The 22,006-nt window shown below is 40.0% G+C and overlaps 1 protein-coding gene across 2 annotated transcripts in view; it reads left to right on the forward strand.

Moving 5' to 3' along the window:
* Window positions 1-17,576, forward strand: part of commd10 (COMM domain containing 10) — a 64,684-nt gene extending 47,108 nt beyond the window's left edge. For both annotated transcript variants that reach the window (XM_085180106.1, XM_085180107.1), the window contains 2 exons: window positions 16,752-16,811; window positions 17,026-17,576. In XM_085180106.1, the coding sequence (XP_085036232.1) occupies window positions 16,752-16,811; window positions 17,026-17,064 (99 nt within the window). In that variant the 3' untranslated portion in view covers window positions 17,065-17,576. The remainder of the gene's footprint in view (window positions 1-16,751; window positions 16,812-17,025) is intronic.
* The last annotated feature ends 4,430 nt before the right edge of the window (window positions 17,577-22,006 follow it).

Genomic DNA, 22,006 nt, shown 5'->3' on the forward strand with positions numbered 1-22,006 from the left:
CATGGTGTAGAAGGTTGCAGTGTAGGCATATAAGAAGCTTCCGGTTACTATGTGAGTGAAGATGTAGATTTCCCACAGAAGTTTAAATCAATTTTTGTGTGTGTTGGCATCACTTTTGTTAAACTTTTGAGATACAGCGCTAAAATTGGCACTGCCTTTAGCAGAGAATTTGCTGATCAAGTGGCTTCCACTGTTTATTTATTGTTTACCTACATAACTACTACTGTGTACTCAGTAATTCACGCTCTTTAGTTTTTAGACATTTAGGTTTACTATTAAGAATCTAAATAAAACCTTTACCGGTGTGCTTGCACTTATTAGTACATAAACCATTTATTTTCCACATGTTTATACCCACTCTACCTGTTAATAAAGTTTACTACGTGCGGAGTGAAAAGCATTGCTCGTAGCAGGATTAAAGGTCCTGCACACACTCCACGTTTTCAATCATCATGCTAATTAGTCCTCCAGTCAGAATGAAGTTGTGCGGTACTATGCTGTGAACATAAACTAATAACAGCCTGCATGATGGGAGAAAAATCTGTGATTAGGGATAATATTTTTCAACGGGGTGATAATAGTTGGTAATAAAATAGAAGTATCCATATTAGGTATATTGTTCCTGTGTGTGTCTCTGCTTTAATAGGTATAGTGCTTACAGAAACCTCAGACATTAAACAGTCTATCCCAACGCAAAGAAATTAAATGATCCTGCACGCTGTATGAGACAGGTAACTAAAATATCTTTTCCAGTTCACTGCATTTCAGGCAGTCTTTTGTGATGTGTTTTCGTAGCTCGATTATGATGAAAGCACAACGTATCAGTCAGCACTTTTGCTTATACCGTCCCGAGAAGAGGAGTATTAAGAAAAAACGCTGGCGAGTAAACGGCGTATGTAGGGATTTTAATTAAAGTTCAATGACCATATATTTTCAAAGGCTGTCACTGGAAACCTAGATTAAAATTTTACATTCTTAAACCTCATAATTTAGGTAAAAAAGCTGATCACAGAATCCTTTTCAAAGTGGGAGATTTACTCTGAAGGCATTAGACGTCTGCAAGGTACATGATCAAAGTTGCACATGTGGTAAAAATGTATGTGTAATAGAAAAGTCTTTGCTTGTTCAGGGGGAGATAATGTGATGGCTGTAAGGAATGCAAACAGTCTCTCAACTTGTGCCTGCAATAAACTTTCTGTGTTGCATTTCTGATCTTTTAGGCTCAGAAGGAACTTTTTCAAAGTGAAAGCCTGTTCGTGTAAGGTTAAGGTAGACAGAACAATGTTTGTTCCAGATGTCATACCTAACTGGAGTTTATTTCTTTCTGTGTCTCCCTGCCTCGTCCGAGTGTGATTCATGCCTAAATTAATCCGTCACATGGAGCTCATCATCAATAAGTCACTTGTGTTTGTGTTTGTGTTGTGCTGTGTTTTGCTGCATAGCATGCGAAGGTTCAAGAGGCGGATGTGGAAACCTAGTCATGTCCCATTGTCTCTAGCCACAACACAGGATGTGGTGGACTGTATGCACATACACAAACAAATAAGGAACAAGCACAAACACCGAAACTGGACAGGCAGGACATAGGTGACCTCATCCATGTGGGACTAAACCAATAGGCAAAATATCCCTCGTTCTATTCAGTCCACCACTGAGGACATTATTTGTATAGCCCCAGGAGCTGCTTCCTGCTGCTCATGGTAAATGTCAAGACTCATCATTGCTGAATGAGAGTTTGCTGCACAATTTACTTGTCTGCAGTCTCCCAGTGTTTTTAATCTCTTGAATAAAGGTGCTGTGTGTTTATTTAGCTAGTGTGTTTCCGTTCTCTGCCTTTGTTGCAGCAGCCATTTAGCACCGTAGGTAGTTTTTCTATTTCTCTATTTATTGAGGTTCATTCAAATCCTCCCCTGCACCTTTTTCTTTCTCATCTACTCCCATCTTCTGTCTGCTGTCTCTGTTTAGATATCTGTTTGTGTATGTGGCTTAACCTCTCTGAGCATGTAGAAGTTACATATGCCCTGTTCTTTCTCTAATTGGTTCTCTGTATTCATGTGGGGATGCAGAACGAGGCAGGGAGACTGCAGGCAAAGCTGACTCGTAATAAATGTCAGTCCACGGGCGGGTTACGGATGGACAGCTCACTGATGGGCTGTTTATAACAAGACGTCACTTAATGCAAGGCAAGACAGGAGATGAGGCAAAGTTACAGAGATAAAGAAAAAAGCATACATCAGGAAAGGGTAGTGTTTCTTGCCAGTGAGAGATGAGGGAAAGATGAAAGCGGGACAGGGAGGCAGAAATGACCTCAACAGGAAGAAGGAGACGGAGCAAAACCTCACCTCATGCTACTGCAATCTGAGGGCAGTGATTGTGAAACCACATGGCATGTGTGACAGGAAGGAGGTCACGTACTAGCAGTGATGTATCTCTGTGAGTCTGCAAACTTGTGATTTGTGTGTGCGACGCTTTCTAACTGGGTTTACCAGAGTAGATGTTCAAAGCTCAACTGATACCAACTTGGCTGCCAGTTATTTGGAACAATAATAACCTGCGTCAGAACTACTTAGCTGACAATAACAGCTAAAAGTACATGTTAGGTAGTTAAATTAAATATATTCGTAGTTAAAATACATTAAGTAAATATTTAGAACATGCAAATATGTTGAAATGCTTAGTAAAATGTAATGCATAGCATAGACTGTATGCAAGAGATGAACCTGGCAATTGTGACATCACCCATTTGTTATTCAGATAACTTTTTAAAGCATTTAGCTGAGCGCTTTTGAAACTAGTCATGACGAGTAAGTGGTAGAGGTGACTAAGAAACTGAGGGACACTGCATGCCCACGTGGTAACAACTTGTCAATCTGCAGGTCGACCCACCCTAAAGTTGCTTCATCCTCCTTTCTGACAATAACAGGAACCATAATTTACAAAATTAACATAATCTTGCATTGAGCAAGACTAAAAACTAGAAAACAGAGTGACCTATGAAGCAGGTTGTTAGTCAGCTGTCAGCTGGCCATGGTGGGTACTGCTTGTTGGCACATTGGAATATGACAAGCCACCACTGTGCTTATCTCTCCCACAGTGATGGGGGCCAGTGAGCCTGCAGGCTGCCCTCACATTAATGTCTTGACATTATCTGATAGCTCTCTGGGCCTGTGTCTGAGGGCTGACCCGAAGCATTGCTTTGAATGTTGGGGTTTGGGTAAATGCCTAAGGTGTTAAATAATAAGGATATTTCATAGGTTTGGGGGTGGAGGAGACAATATTTAGTCTAAGCCTGTCATGTTTTTTATATCAAGAGACATTATGTGTACGTGACGTAGTAGACACCTACTGTCTCGTCATTTGGCACCCGATGGACCTATTTAGGAATATATTTCTTAAAGATTGTATCAGATTTGAGCAGATCATTAGACTTTTCAAACAGAAAAGCCTCTTGGGTTTTCCTTGTGGGTGTTAGTCTAGTTTTTATGATTCTTAGTTTGTTGACTGTGCACCAGGCTGACTCCATCTCTGTGGAGGATGAAAGATGGTTTGCTCACTTGCCCATCCTGTCAGGCAGAGCCAAAAAACAGTTAGATGTCAAACAACATTTTTGTAACCAGGCAGAGGGATGTACTGATAGAAAGAGATGCAGGGAGGTTGGAGGGGTGGAGGTTGGTCTCTTCACCACTTATAATGTAACACACTTGTCTGGCTTTAAACACCTCGTTTCTAGTCTTGACATTAAATCTAGTTAAACTATGGTTAGTAGAAGAGTTTCTGCTCCTTAGGTTGGTAACACTGTACTTTTTATCTGACTTGTTGGAGTGCACAGCAGTTTTAAACTCCTGTAGTTTCACATTCAGAGCATCGGCAGTGCAGTTTTTCATTTCTGTGTGCTAGAAGGACTCTCGGTGTATTAACTGCACATTTCATAGTTTTGTTTTATTAGTTGCACCCCAATTCTTGTATACTTGAAGTAGTTTAAAAGAAACAATCACAATAATAACCAACATAGCAGACAGAGTATAAAGATATGCGCATTAGTGGAACAGTGGTGTGGCGGTTAGGACTGTCATGGCCCAGTAAGAGGGGTCCTGGGTTCAAATCTACCAGCTCCAACTCTCTGTGCAGTTTACATGCTCTCCCAATAATCTCTGGTGATTCTAAATGGACCGTAAATGTGAATGCGAGCATGAATGGTTGTCTGTCTCTGTTGGTGACCAGTCCAGGCTGCACCCCACCCCATGACAGCTGGGATAGGTCCAGCCTCTCAGAAACCCTGATAAGCGAAAGAAAATGGATAGATGGAGAACAGAGTGTGCATTTGTAAGGGGATAGACAGAAGAGATGAAAATGAGGCATCACATGAAAGCAGATGATTTTTCCCCATGTTACTAAAACACCACAGTCTTTGTGCTTAAACAAGCAGTTTTGATAAAAAAGAAAGACTTGAAGTAGATGCTTACTTGAAAGAGGTTGCCTACAGAGGTGATTGTCATTTGCTTTCAAGTTTTGGCCCCAGAGTGACTGCTTTTCATGTCCAGTTTAATTTATAATTTCTAAACTATGAGTTTAGGCTTTACTGCCCCACTCAAAACTAGAATTAGTTTTAGTGCCACCTGAGCCAACGTTTTGAAGTTGGGTAAGAATTTCCGGGTGGAAGTGGGCAGAAATTCGCTCGACTTTCTGAACACAGGACTTCCCAATCTTTCAAGCAGATGTTTCATCAGGAGGAAATTCAGGGAGCAGCTGCTCCAAGACCTTGACGTAGGATTCTACAGTGTAATGCTTGGTGTTACGATAAGAACAAAAAAAACAGATCACTGACAGTTGTGAGCGTTGTTCTAGACGGTGCTTCGTGTGAATTATTTAATTTGGTATCGTCTGGTTAACTCGCTAACTGTTGTAACACGTTGGCAAACTTTAACCTACTTTAGATAGAGGCTACCCATTAATCAAGAACAATGATCAGACAGCTTAACTGGAACCCACTTAGCAGGTGTCCTTCATCAGAAATTAATGGCCACTGACATATTCACCCAGACCAACACGGAAAATATTAATTATTTATTTGTATCATTGCAGCAACTGCTTTTAAATAATAAATGGCCTAATATAACATCCAGAGGGTAATTGATGTGTTAGTGTACATGCAAACAAACTGTGCTTTTTATAGCATTTTAACATAAAAGCAGCTCTTCTATGTTACTTCCTCCTAAATATGTATATGGTTATTGTTTGTGTTATTGGGTGGGTGAGCTTTTGTACCCATGCATGCTTGTGTATATATGTCCCCATGAGCCTAAAATATATGTGTTATGTTTTGTTTGTTGTCGTGGGGGCTAGTTAGAGATGTGTGTGTCCTGGTGTGCTTTCAGGAATCCTACCCGCTGGGCTTAGAACCTGCTGCTTCCTCTTGTCTTCATACCAAAACAAGAGCTACAGTTTGTTTATTGTGTTGCCTTCTTTATTTATCTTTTTATTGTCGTCAAAGTTCCCACTGTCTCCCCTGACGTGCACTCAACTCTTCTATGCTTTCAGTTACTCCCCGTGGTTTTCAGAGTTTAGAGAAAATGAGGGTTTTATCAAAAGGACAGTTGGAAAAGGAAGAAAATATTAAGAGGGATAAAGTCAGTGGGCCAGTTTATTGCTCGATGCTTTTTTTTTCTTTCTTTTTTTCTTCCAAATCAAAGAAATTAGAAAGTCTGAGTGACGTGTTGGCCCCATTCCATGTTTTCAGAAGGCCCCTGACTTACCGTTTGCAGGATGGGTTTTCCATCATGTCATCTATTGTATGTCATAAGTCTGACAGAGCTTTGGAAAATAACTTTTCTTCTTTGTGTATTTGTGTGGGGAGTGCACGTGTACGCGCATATCTGCTTGTGCCCGTTTCTGTTATAAATACCAGAGGTGATTGACAGTTTCTAGTGTTTGGCTTTGACAGCTCTTATTTGTTGCACTCAACGGGCTTTTGGTGAATGGCTGACGTTTTGAGGTTCCATGTCTGTCACCGTGTGATGGCTACAGGGCAGTGTTGTAGAGTGGATACCAGTTAATGGTTGCCCCTTTCAGCATTTATGCACAGAGCATATGTGGCTCCTATAGACTGCTTTTTCTCAATGGCTATGGTCTCAATGGGTCATGGGAAGATTAAACATGGTTAATTATTGAGCTGGTGATTTCTGTTCTTTTTTAAATTTCTGAACATAAGAGCTATTGTGTACTGTTACACTGTATATTTTTAAAAGAAAGATTTAATGTTACTTAAAATGTGCTTTTCACCGTTCTATTATTATTTGTGCATTTTACTACTACAATATAAAATAAAAAGCTAAAATAATACCAGTATTTCAGTGTTTTCGACTCACTTTTCTGGCAATCAGATATCTAAAACGAAAGTTAGATCACAGCACTGAAGAGCACTGAACTACTCTGATCTTTGCGTAATGGTGGTGTATGTGAGGACAAAAATGTCAGACACTGACGGCTCAGGGAGATGAAACAATCTTTAACCTTGCCGCCCTTTTTGCAAGTAATAGCAAAACAAAAAAGCAGGTAATTGTCTTGTGGTTTTGCAGAGATAGGATGTCATACTTTATTGAAGTTCTATGTAGGTAGCACTTTTGTTAACGCAAAAATAGTGCAAATGTTGGATGATAGGATAATACTATAATCTGTAACCTGTGGGCAGTTTTCAGTTCTTGAGTAGAAACATCTTTGTATTAATTACGTCTTGTAATCAGTAGTGACTATTTACTTGCAAATCATGCTTTACCCCAAAAAACCTTCTGAATACTAATACCATGTATTGTGCCTGTCCACTAACTGGCTGAGGGAATACCCAGCAACATGCCTTAATTTGAGAAATGCTGGCTCTAATAGATCATGACATTTTGGAAGTTTTAAGGGTCAGTAGTCACCATTTTGTAATTGTCTTATTATGGCACCCTGTGCTTGTTCCGAAAATGTAGTTACAGCACATGTTAGATTTATGATACATTACATTTTGTTTGATTGGTGTGCCATAATGAGTTTAAAGCTCCCCAGCACAGTATAATGCTTAAACAAATTAGTTTTTCTCCTCAGCTGCAACTTTGACCTGTCTCTGATTTTCCCACCTGAGTTCTTCATCCAGCAAGGTGAATCAGGTGGCTGCAATCTAGGCAAATCTCAGAAGTGTTGATGAGATAGACACATTGACAGAAGCACTCGTGGCATGAAACAGGATGTAACACACCTGTGGCTGTGCAGCAAACAACAAAAATGTTTGAGAGGTTTAAAGACTGTTTTGTCAGCACACCTGCCAGTATTTGCGTTGTTAGTGACAGACAGCTTTGCACCTTTACAACCATGTACATGGAAACACATGCGTCACCAAACAAACCAAAAGCACTCTTATATATAAATAAACTTAGGCTCACATTTGATTTTGACTTTGTTTGTTTTTTTGCTGTGATGCAACAGATGTGTTTTGGTTGTTAATTTGGAAGTTTTAGTATGCAACTTTATTAAGTACATCAACAATGATGAGATTCCAGCGTATTTGATGTAATTGCTGTTTTCTCCTAAACGCCTTTATGCCACAGTTTTATCACCTGTCTGCATGCACAGTGAAAGACGAGCGTATCCTCTTTCAGTAACTCATGCTGATCACCCTTCAGCAAGATGACGGAAAGCAACAGAGACGCCACGTAGAGCTTGTGAAATTTCGCTAGCACGACCACAAAGAAGAGGATCAGCAGACAGGTTTGCAGTGATGCGTGCACTTTAGGTTAACTGACAAACAGGGGTGTACAGAGGACTTACTGTAAACTGGCTACAGAGAGACAGGACGGCAGTCAAGCATAAAGACAACTTGGAGCCAGAAGAATAAGATAAACCAACACTCATTCTATTGTTGCTCCTTTTTGTTTTTTTTGTTAATACACTGTATGTTCAGTGAAGCCAAGCTGAAACAAAGAGCATATGTGCATTTTAAAATACCCGTCTAGCAACCAGGAAAGGGAAGGGTGTATTTGTAACCACCCGCCATAGCAAAGCTTGTATTGTTTTCACCTTGTGTGTCTGTGTGTCATCTCAACAAAGTCTGGCCCTGGAGGGGCAAAGAAGGACAAAGAGGGTTTTGAGCACTTTGGCAGATGTTTTTATGTCGGTCTGTCCAGATAGAGTTTGTCAACACAATAACAGCGCTAGTTATGCAAAGCCCAAATTTTACAGCTGTGGTTTCAAATGAAGTTCAAGTCTGAAGATGGATCTGGTCTGAGATATTAGTACTGAGTAAAGCCCCGAGCACGCAGGCCTAGTGACGGGTTGACAACCACTGGTCGCTAGGGAAAAATGTGTATTCCAACACACCAACCGCAAATGGAAAATAAGCCAGCAAAGGAAAATTTTTATTTCGGTCATTTAGCAATTACCGGACATCGCAAGGATTTCGGGTTGCCACTAGGTCACTATCTAAACCTGGGTGACCGGGGCTTAACTTGGTATGAACTACTTCCACTGCCAGTGCCTGCCAGTCTGCAAACATGATGGTTATACGTCGTTTAACTAGAGGAGGTGAAGACGGGGCTAATGCTGTTACAAATGCATACCTAATCCAATGGTAATTTTTAATATCAATTCGTTTCTTGAGTACCTACATTGTTTTCACAGCCTTGTGGGACAGGCAACGATCCCATGGTCATCTTACCTTGGGTCAAACGTAGTGAAACTGAAGAAAACACCAGCAAATTAACAGAAAAAAAGAAGTGATTTAGAGGAGTCAACAATGAGCTGGAGCAGCTGCCTGTAACTACAGTATTATCTGAATAAAGCAATAAGAACACACATTAACGTGCATATTTTCCCCCTCACAGTACCGATGAATCCTCCACTTCTTTTAAGTGTGTCTCAGTGTAATCTTTCACATATTTCAGTTTCTGCCATTCGACAGGGCGTCCGTAACATCATTATCTTCCCTAATCATTTCCACTGTGCATTGCAAGGTTTTTCCAGCATTGTTCTATTTGTGGGTGTTTTCTTACGCTGCAATGTTTTTGACCTCTCAAGGCCACTGTAGTTTTTTAAAAAATTATTAAATCATTTTATGTATATTAAAATATAATATTTTCCACAGCAGTTGAGGTCCAAGAGCTCACCGGTGTCACAGCTGGTGTATTGCCATCAAAAGATGGTCACTAATTACAAGTGTGTGTGTGTGTGTGTGTGTGTGTGTGTGTGTGTGTGTGTGTGTGTGTGTGTGTGTGGTAAGAATAGGGCCAGTAAAATCCAACAGCTTAACCTCCTGCATATTCCATCTCCCTTTCTATCTATTTGTCTTTCAGAGTAGAGATTTCTTTGTCTGGAAAAGTCAACAGAGAGACGGCATTAGAGTCTGCCGATTGAACAAACTTTGAAAGAGCTCACAGAAAACTTGTAATGCAGCAAAGTCATAGAGATTGTACCGTATCCTCTAACTGCAGAGCTCTTCAGCTGGTGAAATTAGAGCAACTCTTTCTTTCTTGTGTCGTATTAAAGCAACCAGTAAGGCAGGTTAATAGCGCTTTTATTCAAAAGTTTTTCATTAAAACTTTTGTATCACATTTGTTTTGGTTGAGATGAACTGCAAAACATTTTTTTGTGCTAAATATTTCAACTTTAATGCTCTCAAAATCTGTCAGAATCAATGGTTTCAAAACTTCTTAAATCATTTATGTCAGTTGCCATACACATGTGGGACATATCAAGGCCTAAAAATATTTTATTACTCTTTACAGTTTGTGTAAATACCAAGAGGATGAGTCTTTTCTTTTTAATTTTTCACAGCCTTCATGTTTTTTTTCTGCTAATTAAGACCTCTCATGAATGTGACATCATTTCTGGAAGATATGTTAAAAACCTTCCACATGGGTATCTGGGTGCTCCAGAGGGAAAACGCTTATCTGGGGAAATGCTTTTTCTTTCCCAACTGTCATGACTATGGCACAGCTGGTTGCTTCTACACACACAGATGACAGAGGCAGGCTGAGAAGTTACAGAAAGTAATCACGTGATGATCGCTGCACCAGAATTAAAAAAATAACTCGTGAATTCATCTTGCAGAAGAATTTAAGGGTCTGTGTTTACAGGCACTGGAATCTCTAATGACCTTGTTTGTTTAGGGGCTTTTTTTGAAAACAGCTTGTTTTTAGAAGGTTAAAAAGTATTTTGTTCAGTAGATCAAAATAATTAGGTTGTTAGTCACAGTTAGGATTAGTTTCACCTCAGACAGGACAGTGTTTGTATTGTAAATGCCGCCACTTCTTGAGAAGTGATGCAGATGAGCGCAGTCGTATTTCACAACTATTTTCAGCTGAAACTGTCGTGAGCGCAGCAGCAAAACAAAGCTGTACAGTGAGCATGTTTTTGCACAGAGGACTGTGAGTGCTGTCAACCCTGAACTTCACAGAATGTGCCTTGAAAATAGACACACAAACACAAAAAAACTGCTGTACTGAGAACCTAACTTTGAATTTGCAAACGATCTTCCAAAAATGCGAGAGTACAAACCCTTCTCACTCACACTCGAGATTATGGTCAATTAACCTGTACGGGCACAGGGACGGCACGCAGACTCCACACAGAAAGGCTCTCAATCAAACACGAAAATTGTTTTGCTGTGAGGTGACAGTGTTCACCGCGGCACCACTGCGATGCCCCTTCACACGGCCACACATATCATTTAACTATTCTGCAGAAGATTGATTGTCACTTGTATTCAACACTTGACTCTGATTTGCTTCACATCGTGTCTGTCTGGTATCGACTCTGCCATGCATATTTTAAGATTGCTTCACCCAGCAGACAGCTTCACCCTGACAAAGTGCCCGCTTTGAGTCTCTATCGCTCTCTGTGAAATTATCCACAGCTGTGTTTTTATATCTGGTTTGCAAATTTCTGGATTTAAGTAATAGAAGAGGGTTTTTTTGGTTTGTCACAAAGAACCTTCTCTTAGATAATCACAATTATTTTGCCCTTTAAGATACTATTCTGTCTTTGAGACTCTTCACTTTGCCCTCTACTCTTTCAGTATGCTGCTCATTTCCCATCCTCTCTTTTTTTGTCATTCTATTTTCCTTTTCATGTTGTACTCACTCTCCCGTTCCTTATTCCCACCATGCCCTTCTTTGTTTTATATTTGTCAGAAGTAAGAAATCCAGTTTTTGTGTAGCACTCAGGAAAGAAAAAAATCACTCCTTTGACAAGTGTTTCAAATCCAAGCTTTACTTTATTGTACTGGAGCGAATAATTTATGAAGAGTGCGTTTTTGCGTCCTCCTAGCCCCATTCCAATGAACTCGTGTGAATTAAAAGCCGCTACTGCTCCATATTGTCCACCACAGTCTCTTTAAAATTGTTATAAATGGCTACAGTAACAACTTGATGAGATAAAAGCACCATTTGTTGAAAGTGTCGTTTTCTTTATCAATTGGATCAATTGGAGCACTTAAGAATACAACAAACCTCTTTAAGCTGAATAACACGAAATTGCTCTGTTCTCCACGTCAGTGCTGCAGTTACCTGTTGTTCATCTAGATGACAGTAGATGATTGCCTCTCTGAGCTTCAGGAGTGTTTTTCCATTTCATATTTATTTAAAGTGGAAATTCTTGTTTAAAATGCTTCAGTTTGGGTTTAGGTTTTAGGTCATGGTCAAATTTTGTTGTGTTCCTCGGAGTAATGTCTCAGATCAGGAATAGTAAGATCTATAAAATAAAATATGACAAGCCAAAAAAAAAAAAAAAACACACTCAGAAGACCAAGAGTAAACAGGTTGTACGAGAACAAGACAGAGTCTGCATTCACACTCGTGACTCTCTGAGGTCATAAAGAAAACACACCTGTCATACAAATATGCCGATATTTATTTGGCCTGATTGTGACACTCGATGGAAAGTCAATGGACCAGTAAAGTCGGGGTCAACCTAAGAAGTTTATCTAAGGTTCATCCAGACCTGCAGTATGAATCACAGATGTCATGCTGGTGGAAAAAGAGATGAATTCCAACATCTAATTTTGAAATATTTCAGTGTATTTGTGAAAGATTGAAAGATTTGGTGTTTGCAGCTCTGGATACAAAGTCAGGGGATGACTGGAGCTACTAGGTTTCCTCACCTGGGTGCAACAAATGTATGTGCCAAGTTCATAGAAATCCATCTCTGAAAACTATATACACTCACCAGCCACTTCATTAGGTACACTTGTGCAACTGATTCTTATATATTTCTACTCGAGGACTCAAAGCTCTTACACAACATACCCCATTCATGCATTCATATAAGCCCTTTTTTGTGCTTAAGTGCTTTCTGTCTAACATTTGCACACATTCACAGTATCATGCCCAAGGATATTTAGCATGCAGACTGGAGCAGCCAGGGAACGAAACACCAACCTTCCGATTAGTAGATGACCTGCTCTGCCTCCTGAGCAACAGCCACAGTTTATCCTTAATACAAATATCTTATATCTAATCCAGCATCAGAATGGGAAAAAGGTAAAAGAGAAAATATCCAGTGAGTGGCAGATCTCTCAGAGAAAGGGTTGTATTGCCAAAGAAGAACAGAGAAAAATGGCTAAACTTCTTCGGGCTGATATAACTCAGATAACCACTTGTTGCAAAACAAAGTAGGGGAAAGAGCATCTCTGAATCCAACAGTTGAACCTTGAAGCAAATGGGCTATAGCAGCAACTAGAGCTCGTTTGCTTCAAGGGTGCCATTGTTGTCAGCTAAGAAATGGAAATTGTTATACAGTTCACCTAGGCTCGCCAAAACTGACCAGTAGAAGGTTGGAAAAACAGTATGTGTGGTCTTATAAGCCTTTATTTTTGCTGGGGTAGGGTCAGAATCTGCCAAAAACAGCAACAACCAAAGCATGCATCCATCCTGCTCTGTACCTGCAATTTGGCCAGGTGTTAGTGTAATGATGTAGGGGATATTTCCTCAGCACACTTTGGGCCCTTTAGTACCAACCGAGCATCGTTTAAACACCACAGCCTACCTGACTGCCATTTCTGATCATGTCCCTTCATGACCACAGTGTACCCATTTTCTGATGGCTGCTGCCAGCAGGATAACGTGTCATGTCACAAAGCTTCAAAATCATTTTAAACTGGTTTCGTGTACATGACAGTGAGTTCGCTGTATTCAAATAGCCCCCTTAGTCATCAGATGTCAGAAGAGTGATGGAAGATGTGATGGAATGAGAGATTTGCATCATAGATGTGAAGCTGACAAATCTGCAGCAACTGTGTGATGCTATCATGTCCATATGGACTAAAATCTCTGAGGAATGTTTCCTCAGTACCTGTAAGAATTAAGGCAGTCCTGGGGATAAAAGGCATATATAAAAAATGAAATAACCAAAATAGTAATAATCACAACAGAATTTTAACCCAATTTTGGTGCAATAAAAGAAATGGGGAATCTGGTGGATGTTTGGGGTCCAGTTTTTAAAGCTGCCAATTAGACAGGTTGTCTACCATGATTTAAAAGTAAAACTTCAAGTGAACACAGCCAGAATATCAGTAACCATTTATTACATAATGATGTTACATTCACATTACAGTCAGTTTCCTCGTTAATCGTACCTTTTTTCCCTTCTAAATAACATTTCCTATAATGTGCATCTATTTAATATCTCACTGTCTTTGTTTCTCTGCTATCGAACAACACATCCAGATTGGAGAAACTGACATAACATTGTTATTACTGATAGCACTGAAGGCCACTTAATTTCACTTTAAGTGTCCAGAGACTAAAGAATTAACATGGTGTCCTCATGGTGAGTTATGCTGTAATCCCCAAAGAGTCTTTATCCTCTGTGACTTTGTTGACTCATCTTGAGAATTGTACAAGTGACATTGTTGAGAGCTTTTAGCACTGAGAGAAGAAAAGTTTGTCCTACATTTCAAGGATATATTTCAAGGAGTTTTGTTGATTTATTTTATGACTTTATAGCTCCTTTATTTGCTAATTTACGCCTTTGCTTGTTCATTCTCCCTCGTGCTTTGGGTTTCCCTCAGTGTCTAGCCTATATACGGTTTAACATGTAGTGCATATGGAACACCAGATGCAAGTGAATCTGTGATTATGTTAATGGGTTTATCCTGTTTTCTGTTTTTTTAGCACTAAGACAGATGAAACGTTTATGTATATCTGTATGTGTGCGTGCGCCTACTTTAGGGCCGTACAGGGCTGTGATGACAAGGATGATGCATCCTATCCCCATTAGTGTTAGCCCAGATCTGTCAGAGCCTTGTTGGGTTACTGCCTGGCAAAATCTCAACCCTGAGGAACAATTTGATGGGCCAAACACACACTCACACTCACACTCACATACACATTTAGGAATGCGTTTTCCAAGATAAAACACACACACACACACACAGCAGTCTTTTGAAAATCTTATCAGAACACAGTGTCAGTCACAAAACCATAACACACGAAGACATCAAGCGTTACTGCGGTTTGTTGTACGCACTTTCTCATAGGTTAGTTTTGATCACAGTCACATACATACAACCGTCATTTTGGCTGTCCCTTGTCTTACCTCTGTCAGAAAACAATAGGCAGCTCAGCCAGCTGACAAGTGTTTATTTCTGCTTTTCCACCAAGTCTCCTGGTGCTGCCGTGACCCGAGCACACTTAAAGACTGTTAACCGAGATAAGTTATTATGCAGCACAGGAGTCTGCTCATTATAATAGTGTTTGCCACAGTGGAGATCAATGGGAGGGAGTTGCGTGAATTGAGGCTGATTAATGCTACTGGAAGCAAAACGTGTTCATCATTCAACTAATTTCACTGCATGCACAATTTTTTTTTCCTTCAAATCAAATCATTTCCTAACGGCAACTGTCTTTCCTCTGAGAAATGATTTATCACCTCGTAGATCTTCTTTGATGTGCATCTTCTTTTCATTTTATCTCGCTCAGTAACAACATTTTATTTAGTTGTTTCAGTACCTGCTGGGCTGTCCTTGCAGCGCTCCCTCAGCTGTAGCTAAATTCAAGGCTGTCCTACATTTTCCTTGTGTTGTGAAGCTGCTGTCGAGTGGGAGCTTTGACAAGAGATAACAGCCCTCTGTTCCCTCTTTTATGGACTTTTAATGTAGCTTCTAATTAATATCTCTGTCATTAATTTACCATGACACATGGCCTCCCTCCACCCACCCAACCAGTCAGCCAGTTAGCTTCAAGCCCCCAAGCTCCGTTTAGTCTCCGAGCACCGAACTGCTGGGAGTGGAGCTTTAGATGGGAGTGTACAATCAGAAAACCCACATTTAGTTTTACTGCCTTTCAGCATGAACTTATTTGATTCCTTTTTTTCCCTTCATGTCTATCTCGTTCATTCTGTCTTTTCCCTCTTGTCTGCTATCCTTCTTGGATCAGAGTTTGGTACATTTAGGGTAACGTCAATAAATGCACTTTAGTTGGCTACAAAACTGCTGTTCTCATTCTGTACTCTCCATCCATTTCACACATTATAGCTATTTTCTCTGTGATGGGTGTTGATAAAGTGTCTCCCCATTACGCCCGCTCACAGAGGTGGATTATCGTTGAGTCTGAGTTTCTGATGGGATAATGATGACGATGATGACGATGGTAGTTCAGTGATGGTTGCCCTTGGTTTTGTATAGTTTTCTACAGAGTCTGCAGAGAAAAAAGGCTCCAGTGTTAACCTAAGAATTAGCACATAAAGTAATAAACTTTATGAAACTAAAGGCAAACTTGGACTGTTCGTGTATCTTAGTTTGATATTCCAGCTTCACAGATGAAAAATGCATCATTTAATGTATAAAAAAAACAAAAGCTCCTCTAACTTTCGTGATCCATCATTAACATGACTTCACTCCTGAGTCTATAACAGGAGCCAGAGGCATTGTTAGACATAAAGATCTACTGTGGCACAGGCTCCCCATTACTCAAATCACACATTTCTTTCTTGAATGTCTGCAGTGTGCTAACCTCAAGTCAGTGTGCTGTATGAGCTTCCCCTGGGTGACCCGCTGTTTGTGACATTACACTACACCTGTCTGCTGGTAAAAGCAAACATGTAGACAAATGAATCTAAATGTTTTTAGCTCTAAAAGTCACACCATGCATATGCAAATGTTTCTTGAACAGGACTAATTTCATTAAACTGTCACATGATTGCATTCATGGTGTTTCACATCTATATTACTTGATATTTTTTGTTTTGTGAGATGGAAAAAAACGTTTAAGAATAAACTGAAAAAAGAGTATTTGCTTTAATTCTAATATAGAAAGCGGATGATGGTTTATATGCTTGACAGTATAGAAGAAGCAGTGTCCTGTATTATTGAGTCATGTGTGTAGTTTTGTACTACGGTTGGTGACACGGTGACAGAAGTCTACAAGTTTTAAAAGTAAGCCAACAGAATGGAGACAGAGTGATGGGTTTTCCCTGTGCAAGAGGGTGGACAGCTTCTTTTCTTCTGTGTATTTTTAAACAACTGATGGATAAGACTTAAAAGATGGTGCATTCTGGTCAGAGAGCAGTAATAATTAATGAAGGCTTTTATAGAAAGCACAAGAAGCCAGCTCGAGAAATCTGCGTCATGCCTCTTACCTATGTGCTTTCATCGCCGCTGCTTCTCCTCGTCGCTGCTGCTTTTGTATATTTCTGAACTTTTCTTACTTTTTCGATTGTTTCCTCCCATAAATGTCATGCCTCTCTGCTTGTCTCTAACCTCGTTTCTCTCTCTGTCTCTCCAGGTTCAGGAAAATGTCTTCGTTGAGTTTAACCACCAGCAACTGCTTGATTTGTACAACAAGGTTCGTTTCGTTATGTTTCGTGTGTGTGTCCATGCCACTTTCATGCCACATCATCTTCGTGTTTTTGTGCCAAGTATCCATGTTGCTTCATACTTCGATACATTCTACTCCCTCTCTTTTTAAATATCTCTTTCAGACTTCCTCTCCTTCTTTGTGTCATTCTTTTGTGCACACATTCACTCCAAAAACTCATCATTTCCCCTCTTTCTTTCAGCTCGAAATCGTCCAAGGACAGCTGGATTCCCTGACATGATGCCTTTTGGACTTTGTACAGCCACACACACACAGACACACTCAAGCACACGAACTATATGTTAATGGTGTTTTTGCTGACAGCCATGCAGCTGTTAGAGGCCTAGCAATTAAATTTGTGCTCTGATTTATTTGAGAAATATGTCAAGTTTGAAGAAATGAGTTCCCTTTTGAACTCCTTTTTGCACTCATTACTCAGAGCCTGGATTTTATAGCGGGAAATTACCCCAAATTCATCAGTATGAGTTGTACTTGAAAACGTTTGTTTAATAATGTTTTCTCCACCCTCTAGTAAATTAATGCTTGCTTTCCTTATACATTCCTTATAACAAGATGTAGATGATGAAAATGTGCCAACAGTCATTTAGCTTCAAGTTTCCTTTGTACTCTCAGAAAAAAAAAAAAGGAAATTAAATGTCAAAATGTCATTTGAACTACAACAAATACATTGTGTAGCTTGAAGAATGAACTACTCTCCATGCCATTCTAATAAAATCTGAAGTGGAGGTGAAATCCATCCAAGCTGTTGTTATTTAGTGAAGGCTCATTATTTCTCATTAAGACCAACCTGGACTGCTGGTTCAACAGATGGGAGTTCTGGGAGGCACAGCAGACCTCCAGCGTGATTGTGTGTATGAGACTGTGTGCGCGAATGTGTGTCTGTGAGAACATGGGTGTATGACGGTGTCCTTGTTTGTGCATCTGCCCTTTCGTGTATGCGTGTATGTGCATAATTTCCTCACGTCCACACTGAACCAAAGCTTGAGAAGTTCCCTAATTCCCAGGTGTTGTTTTCCCCTGGAGCTTTAGTGAACCCATTTACTTTATTAGATCTATCCAATAGCTCTTCTCTGCATTCTCTGGTGATTTGATCTGTTAGACTGGGGTTTTTTTGTCTGACAAAATGAAGAATTTCATTTGTAAAGTGTAGAGTCAGTGGCGTGTATATTGTGTTAGTTCTATTTGTGTATATGTTCAAACTTGTTTACCTATGTAGTGTTTGTCACATGGCTTTTGAAATTTTAAGTCAGTTAGGCATCAGAGAGGGAACAGTAGGTCAACATCTAGCAACCACCGGTAGGGAAAAATGTGTACTCACTGACAGACTGGCAAGTGGTTGCTAGAGATTGAAGTTAGGGTGAGATTGATTGTAAAAGCCCCAGTGATGCAGGCCTGGAGACTAGTCAGAGACCCCAATCACAGGCTGGGAGGGTGGCCTGTATATTCTTCAAATAATTGGCAAATGATTCCGGGCAGTCACAAGGTGGATTTGGTGGCAAAGGAGACCTCCTTGTAATAACTTTAGTCATCAGCAGATTGCCATAGTCGCCCAAACTTCCATGGAAGGCACCAACTTGCCCACAAACACTTACTACTAACCGAGTAGTCACAAAACTGTGAAAACTGCAACACGCTGTTTAGCATTGCCTTCTGCCCAGCTAGTAGTTGGCAAGTATTTGCAAACATCGTGACATCTTCTGTACAAGCTATGGGCAGCTGCTCCAGTCTGTTAACGACCAAAGCCATGACAAGGAAGCTTTGGGTGCTGTGGCCTCTTTGTGACCAATTTCATTCGGGGGCTGACAGCGACCACTCACCAACCAATTGGGGAATATACATTTTTCCCTAGCAACCAGAGGTTGCCAGGCCAACCAGCCCCTTGCCTTGTGTCACTGAGGCCTTAATTACAAGTTGAATTTATGAGCATACAAGAAACAGATTGTACCTTGTCATGATTCTTCTTTTGCTTACTAAGAGATGGCGTTTTAACTTCAAGAAAGCATTCATACTTCTTGCTGGTGATATTGATGTGTTGCCCTCAGACATTGATCTCCAACATTTATTTAGTAAGGCTGCTTTCCAGCCATCTGTGACTTAGTTTCTCTGTCTGTGGCTCTCTGAAGACAAATTATTTGGGAAAGTTTTTGGAGCAGGTTGTTATTGCAAATACATCAGAAGTCTTGTTAATGAGTCAGGATAACATCAGCAGGCGATTTGTGGTGTATTGCTGTATTGATGTTAGTAAGCTGTGGCTTTAGATCAGTAGAAACACTCAAAAATGAAAAACATCAGCTTTCTTTGCTGGATGCCTGGAATTTTCCTTTGCCAGAGGGTGAGGAGCTCAAAGGATCCAGTTAAGATGGCTTGAGGTTCGGATCAGGATGCTTCTTGGATATGTCATTTGAGACATCTCATGAGTCGTGTGCAAAACACACTAGAGTGATAATAAATGCCACCTGGCTGAGGAACCCCTCTGGTTCCTCCTGGCAGAAAGATGTTGGGGGGAAAAGCTGCTTTTCTTAACCCCAAGCTGCTGCTCTAAAGCCAGATTAGTGGTGGAGAAATGGAGTCGTAAATATGACGTTAGGAGAAACTTCTCATGCCTGTCTTTGCTTTTGAAATGTTTAAAAAAATAATCTCAAACTATATTTGCATTTCAAAAAGTTCTCCTTCAGTCAGAAGGCAACTTTTCATGTGGTTCTACTGCTGATTATGTCCAACTTTAGCAGGTGGCAAGCTCTGTTAATAGGATAATCAGCAGGTAGACAGATGATAAAAACAAAAATACGCACTCAACCAAACAAAATTACTGCCACTTCCAGCTTTTAAAATGGAAAAACTTTACTATGGGAACCCTGCTTGCAGTAGGTCCAGTAATTGCCAATTAGTGTAGCAACTGTTAAACTATTTAAATATAGTGCAAAAAAAGGAAAAAAGGCAACAGATAAAACTGCTATTTCTTCCAAAGTAATATGCAAAGACATATATATAAATAACCCACACCTTTCAAACAAGATCAAAACTAGACATGTTTACACACACTCCTTACTCACGTCTGAATTGTGGCATTTTAGACCACATCCCAAACAATTTCTGTCCTCAGCTTTTTTTCCCCTTTTTTTAAAAACTCCACAATTGACAATTTTTGCCACCATGTGAAAACGCCTGCAGCCAGAGGGAGCGCCATGTTCCACAGCATGGAGAACAGATGGCAAGGCCGAGATGCAGAGATGGATGCCTGGAAAAAAAAAAAAAGATGAGGAAAAAAGACACTCACACACTGAGACTCACACTGAGATCCAGCAAGATACAGCACACACAGTCCCAATGAGAGGAATAGGAGGAGTATGTGTCTATGCCTGTGTATTAATGTCTGGTGAGTTGGGTCTCTGCGTGTACTTGTCAAAGCAGTTTACTTGCTCTGGTGTGTGTTATGAGGCAAACTAAGTCAGGCTGGACACCACGCAGAGAGGAACACGCTTTTTTTACGAAGTAGCTAGTCGGGGGATGCTGTACTTGTCTAGCTTTAATAAGTCTCAAATGGGCTTACCTCCATATGTGGCTGTGGTCCTGTAGGGCTGACAGCGCTGAGCCACAGATGACAGACACTGATAGTTCCCTTCTAGGATACACAAAAGCCAACAAACAATTGAACCCAGTAGTGCGCCACTACCCACAACACTGACTCAGTTTTCTTCTTTGTTTCTACTCAGTCATGCCTTCTACGTAAAGTAGAAAAAAACAGGTTTATGTATTGCAGATAGGGAAGCTTTTTAAAAGTAAGTTGCAACAATGTTTACGCAAGCTGTTACGCCAAGAAAAACTGAGCAAATACAAAAAGAAGCAGTAACACAACCTACCCTTACCCTTTAAAGTGCCTGGTCATTGCAAAAAAAAAAAAAATCTCCCTGTGAAATTCATTCCAAGCTCATTGAAATGGTGGCTTGCAGGTTGTGCAGGGTTCGTCATTGGATGTCGCCAGTTTAGTTTGAGGCAAATTGTTACAAATGAGAAAATTCTACTGATGGTGCTTCCTAGTCAGTAGAACATGTCTGTATAAAATTGGATGCTTTCTCAATTTCAGACTCAGTAGTTGGCGAGCAGTCCTCACTGTACATTTACATGTGAAAAGTTGAAACTTTTGACATTGGAATGTGAAAGTGCCACATGAATGTACTTGATCTGGGCAAACTGAGGCAATTTCATTGAAGGGTACTGATTTAAAGCTGCTGTGACCAAAAGCTAATACCTAAAGATGTAAATACAGTAAGGTCTTGCAAACCAAAAAGTAGAAATAAAGAAATGCAGAGCCAGAAATAACAAAGACTTGTACGTACAGAAGTAACTGTTACATTAGAAACTAGCTTATACATGCACTGCATTCAAGATAGGTGCTCTGCATTCAATAACTCATCCAATTACCTTTGGTAGCTTTTCGTTTTTTAACTGACTTTTAACTAGGAAATCTACAGGCAGAAATTCAGAATAGGCTGTCATCATGCATCTCTCCCCTCTGTTTTTGTAGCCCTTCCCATCAGATTAGCATATGCACACACTTTATAAGCACTAAAAGGAAATCAGTGCAAACTTTTTGGTTCACCTTGTATTTGAAGCTCTAGTAACCAGATAAAATTTTAACTGCATCTTTTTTCATATGCAGACTTCTTCACTGTTCACTTGATCTAGCCTTGTGATTGGTCAGAGTCTTCTATCACAGGCAAGATCTTCTCAAATCTAAAAAGAGGACCAAGAGGAAGTACAAGAGTCCAGTTAACAAAAAATAATAATTCATAGGAAAGGTTTTTATGGATTATTTGTCCAATTATGCCAAAAACATGTTGTCTAGCTCAATTTGTACATGAAGTAAAATAGATGTAACTTTTTTGGTTCAGCATAGATGTTTGCATCTGTTTGTATAATTATTATATTTTGTAAAGGCCTTATGTCTAAACAGTGGACAATGAGCTACATGCTTGTGTGTGTACAATAAGTTCACATGTCTCCACAGCTACGCTTGTCTCGGGCCTGCTTGACAATTGCTACTTTCCAACAACAAAGGAGACAAGATCATGAGTGTCTTTTGTAAGAAATGAACAACGGCTGAGAGTCACAAAAGTAGTATTAAGTTGCACAGATAGCACCAGTCTTCTATGACGAGCAAC

Source organism: Neolamprologus multifasciatus, chromosome 12 (assembly GCF_963576455.1).
Source record: "Neolamprologus multifasciatus chromosome 12, fNeoMul1.2, whole genome shotgun sequence".
Taxonomy (NCBI): domain Eukaryota; kingdom Metazoa; phylum Chordata; class Actinopteri; order Cichliformes; family Cichlidae; genus Neolamprologus; species Neolamprologus multifasciatus.